At 41.9% G+C, this 5159-nt stretch overlaps 1 protein-coding gene across 1 annotated transcript; it reads left to right on the top strand.

Annotated features, from left to right (window-relative positions):
• Positions 1 to 2611: 2611 nt before the first annotated feature.
• On the top strand, positions 2612 to 3513 carry LOC6577683. The gene has a single exon (XM_002003597.4). It carries the CDS (start codon positions 2723 to 2725, stop codon positions 3140 to 3142), a length of 420 nt encoding a protein of 139 aa, XP_002003633.2. The 5' UTR covers positions 2612 to 2722; the 3' UTR covers positions 3143 to 3513.
• The last annotated feature ends 1646 nt before the right edge of the window (positions 3514 to 5159 follow it).

Below are 5159 nucleotides of genomic sequence, written 5' to 3'. Positions count from 1 at the left end.
CAGCGCGTCCACTTGAAAATCTCGTTATCCTGTCAACGTCAGGCGCAGAGCGCGAAAGATGCCAGTCACGACTCTCGGCCTCTGACTCTTTGGGGATGCGCCTCATCAAGTGGCTGCCCCAGCAATCGGCAGCTGCGGGTGCGAGCGTATCGCTTACCATGCTCAATGAAAAGAGCAAAACAGTCGCCCGCCTACAACCACCAAGTGGATCAGTGGCAGCAGCAGCAGCAATAGAAGCAGCAGCCCTTTTGTCCCATTGTGTTTGGCCTGCTGCTGCTGCTCGGATTGCCGCTCGGGTTGGCTTAGGACGCGGTGTGGTTAAAGCACAAAGCTGAGTGCACTCAAACGCCTCGACGGGACTCAATTGTTTTGAGATCAATTTGCAACTTAATTGAAATCCATTTAAAGTAATGAGAGTTACTAACTTGCCTACCCCTAGCCCAGCAGCCGGCCCTACCCTTTTACGATGTTCCTTCTCATTTTTGGCTAGTCTCGTCCAAGCTGCGGCTCATCCCGTGCTCAAGAATTATAATCCCACGCCACGGGCTGAGCGGTACCTGCTGCTCAGCCGCGGACTAGATCAATTTGCAAAACCCTTTTGTGAAGGCAAATTGTCATCTTGCCGTGAGTGTTGCTGAATGGCTAAAGAGTCCAAGTGTTGGTTAAGGCTTGAGTAGGATTTAATAATGATGGGGCTAGCATAGCACTTGGTATAACTTTAAGTAGAACTTTTTACGATTTAAAGTGATTCAGGTTATATTTATATATAAGTAAAGCTTGTCAGCTAAGAGACCAAGTAGCAATTTAAATTTTTCAATGAAAGAGGCAAGAGGAAAGCGGAATTGCAGTGTTGGCTAACGTAAAAACCGAAGCTTTTTGTGCTTTTAAATGGAAATACATAATATATAATATATAATATATATAACTATTTGCATTTGGTAGTCAGCTCATATTTGGGGCATAAGCAAACAGCAACTAGTGTTGATTAACGAAAAAAGTCAAAAAGTTATTTATAAATTTTTGTAAGAGTAGAAACTTTCAGCGCCTGAAAGTTGTTCAATTAAAATCATAGGTGTTGGTTAATGCATAAAAGTAAAGAGCTGTGCTGCTGATGAGACGGAGCCCTTAGTCCGAAATGTTGAAAGACACCAAACAGCAAGAAAAAGCTTGGAGCTACATTCAGCTAAACTTCTTAACTATTTAATTAATAACAGTGTTGGTAAACGTACAACGCAGGAGCTGCCATTATAAAGAGAAGATCAATTCGCAGCTTCAATTTGCACATTGTGAGTTTGGGAAGCGTTGAAGCGAGCTGTCATGGTAGTGTTGGCAATCGCACAAAAAAACAAAATAAGCTAAAAGAAAACATACACACACACACACACACAAAAAAGTGGGGCATTATCCGATGGAGCTGGCAAAAAATATGCAAATATATATGTGCGCAAAATATATTGGCCCGAAATGTCAGTTGGAGTCCATTAAAAGGGAATAAGTGCGTGCAAATCCTGGCCGCAGGATATTTTCCATATTATCAGCGTATATTACTTCATCGAAAATGAAAAGCCTCGCCCCACGCCCACACAAACGCCCACGCCCACAGAAAGCAGCCAAAGTAAACATGTGTGGAGTGCCAAGGACTTTCGAGTAGCTCATGGGTAGTTGAGGAGGATTGTGGATTGCTTTTTACGGCAGCGCGACATCGCGCCTTGCCTCGCCACACACGGACACGCCCGTGCACACGCAAACGGAAAGAGATGCACAGACAGTAGGAGATAGAGAGATAGGCATAGGCTGGACCACATATAAGTTGATCCCTTGTAAACTCTAAATTGTTTTATGACCATATTGGAAAAGTAGGTGTAAACCTAATTTTCCTTTATAGGCTCGGCCCGACCTGCGCCCGGGCAAAGCTCATGCCGAAAGCAACAGCCGCAACCAATGCATAAAAGGACATTTGTTGTTCCGGATTGGACCGCGCGCACAGCAGGATATGCACTCAATCGGCCGCCTCTTCCGCCTTTTGTTTGAACGCTTGTGCTGAGCCTCATTTAAATCATACCGCTGGTCAATTTGCATTCGCACCACAAGCAAATTGATCCGCCCTAATCCCTGGCCAAGCGAGCAGCGCAGTCGCAACTCGTTCGAGCTCCGGCCCGGGCTCAAGCCCCGAGCCTGGTCAGGATTTTCATTTAAAAGAACAACACAACAATCATTGCCTTTCAGCGCAGGCCTTCGGCTTCCGAAATTGAAGTCAGTCGGTCGACCAAGCAGCGGGTCAGCTGGCGAAAAGGGGTTCCTGAAAAGGATTAATGTGTCGATCCTGCAACATAGTGCTGTAAAATATTGAAAAATGCTTAATTTTTCATTTCTAGTTGAATGTATTTTATTTATCTATACAAATAATATAATTAATAATTACTTTCGAATAATTTTGTACATTTAGTAATTTATTTCCCATTCACCTGAAAACAACTTTTTCAAATTTCCAACGGTCGAAAAAAATTGTGTGCGCCATCTATTTTTCATTTCATTGCAAGTGAAGTGCTGTCCAGCTGGCAACGCTGCGCAGCCCAGCCCAGCTGCTGTTGCTGGCTATCTGGCAGCACTATGACGATAAACACAAATTCGATAGACGCAAAATGTAAAGCAACAAGAAAATAAACAAAATTATGCTGATAACAATAAATAATAATAAGGATTGATACGGACAAGCCAAACAATGGAACTGAGCAGGCCAAAGAAGCGACGCAAGCAGCGCAAACGCAAACACCAACGTAAGAAGCCAAAGGCGTCAGCAACAGCAGAAGCTGCTGCCGCTGTGGGTGCGCCACAGTTGCCTGCCGAGATTTGGTGCAGCACGTACAAGTCTCTGCTGGCGTGGCATCAGGCACAGGTGCGTAGCGTCTGTGGCAGGAGAATGGAGCAGGCGGAAGCTGAAAGCAGGAGTGAGAGGGAGGACGACGAGGAGGATGAGGAAGTGGAAGACGAGGAGCTGGAGGAGCAGCAGTTGTTTGCCGTCCCCGACGAGGTGGAGGAAGTAGATGAGGAATATCTGAAGTTTCTGGAAATTACGCTGCAGCATCAGGAGGAATTGAAACGCACGCGTGCCGCAGCTGCCGCTGCCGCCGCAGAGACTTAACTGCCGAAACCTACCGAGAATTTAGATTTAAGATTTTTAAATTCAAGATTTTATATAGACATACAGTGAAAACTCACTTTAGAGACAAGTTAAGGACCATTCATAATTGTATATAAAAATTTTTGTAATTGTAAATTTCATATTTCGATTGATATGTTAAATGTTAAAATAAGCAAATGGAATATGATTTTCTCTTAATATATGTTAGCTTAAATAAGTTGAAGTACAGAAGGTTAAGAATGGAATAGGGAAAAGCAAAATCGACAAATTATATGATACTGCATTGTATGATACGAATAGGATAACAAACATTTAGAAGAATTAAGCTCTGACACCCCATATATATGTACATAACTCATGCTAAAAGCAAAGTCTATCAGATATAAACTGATTCTGCGAAAGAGTTCCATAGATCTTAGAATAGGTACCATGACCACGTTCCATGAATCTGTTCCGCGAATACGTTAGCTACGTTGCAAGCACACGTTTCTTTAATTATGCAAGCGCATCTCTTCAAAGTTGTTCGCCCTAGAAAACGGTTAGTTAATAGAGTTTTCACTGTAGACAGCAAGAACACTTTGTAATGCTAACAGGCGCCTTTGGCAGGCGACGCGTGGGCGTGGGCGTTGCGTATGCATGTGCAACTGTAAAACTGGCCAGAGGAGCTGCTCGGCCACGTTCCCAGAACTTTTCTTGGCCAGGCTAATGAAGTTGGGAAGACGCACATTAAACTGACCGAGACAAATGGGAAGCCATTTGTAAGCAACACACAAAGAAAGCTTCAAATTAAGGCTGCCAAAACGGATAGAGAGAGAGAGAGAGAGAGAGAGTAGCATAAAGTGAGATCAAGATAGAGGGAGAGAGGTAGGTGAACTGCCATTTCATCAGGGCAAAGCCGAAAATATATTTAACAGTGTAAATTTATGCGGGACGCCCATTAATATTGAGAAGCAGCAGCCAGATCTCTTACTCTCTCGCCCGCTTCTCTCTCCCTTCTTGGTGCTCCCTTTCTCTGGCTGACTGGGTCATCAGCGAGCTTTGTATGCTACTCCAGTTGTAGGCGTGGCAACGCATTAGCCGCCTTTCGCGCCGCTTTTCGACAGAAAAACCAAATTAAGTTATCCGATCGTTGGTCCCAGCCACAACTTACAGCTCACAGCTCAGAGCTCAGACTCAAAGTCCGAGTCATTGGTTTGTGGAGCAGCAGACAGTGGCTACCGCCAGCCAGCCACTTTAGCTGTCCCTGGGCCGCAGGTGTCGCAAACTAGAGACCGAGAAGCGACCTTTCTATAACTGCAAGCTGCATAAATCATGCACTGCAAGCAGGTGAAAAAGCTGCTACTTAACCCATGAAAAGTCTGGGAAGGCCAAACCGAAATTGGGGCTACAACTTGGCACTCCAATTTACTCTTTTTGTTCAGGATTTGAACTGACTGTCGAGGTTAGCTGAGCACATTGGTTTTCGCGTGAATGAAGTCTATTTTTTGTTGTTGCTTTGTTTTTGAGAACGTATAAGAATGTTCTATTAGGAAGATCCAACTAGCAGCCGCAATATGCAATATGCAAACATATAAATATATTTATAATGTTGTATAAAAGAAATTACCGAAGAATATAAATATATTTTATATATCATATCTTTGTATAAAGAACATATTAAAAGAATTAAACAATTTATTATACATATATCCTATTTTTGTATACTGTATCATTTGAATTTTACCTTTAATGTATTTATTATTATATACAAATTAAGAATAAAATTGTATGCACCTATTATCGTGGGGTTTTTCGTTTTGAATCTAAAAAAAAAAATGACTCTAATAATTATTTATTACTATTATTATTAATTATTATTTTTATTATTATTATTTTTTAAATAAAACATAATAAATTTGTTTATTCTATAAAAAAGAGACTGACTCAAATCGTTTGTTATGAAAAAGTTACTATTATTATATGCTTCGCTCAATGTCAACAAATTTCTAAAAAAAAAAGTGTTTCATTTTTTAGATAA

Source organism: Drosophila mojavensis, unplaced genomic scaffold (genome assembly GCF_018153725.1).
Source record: "Drosophila mojavensis isolate 15081-1352.22 unplaced genomic scaffold, ASM1815372v1 contig_36, whole genome shotgun sequence".
NCBI classification, from domain to species: domain Eukaryota; kingdom Metazoa; phylum Arthropoda; class Insecta; order Diptera; family Drosophilidae; genus Drosophila; species Drosophila mojavensis.
The sequence above is the reverse complement of the archived record's forward strand: the minus strand, read 5'-3'. Positions and strand labels throughout refer to the sequence as shown.

Bases quoted from the DNA above. Each gene is read 5' to 3' on its own strand.
- LOC6577683 (XM_002003597.4), top strand. From the start codon at position 2,723: ATGGAACTGAGCAGGCCAAAGAAGCGACGCAAGCAGCGCAAACGCAAA.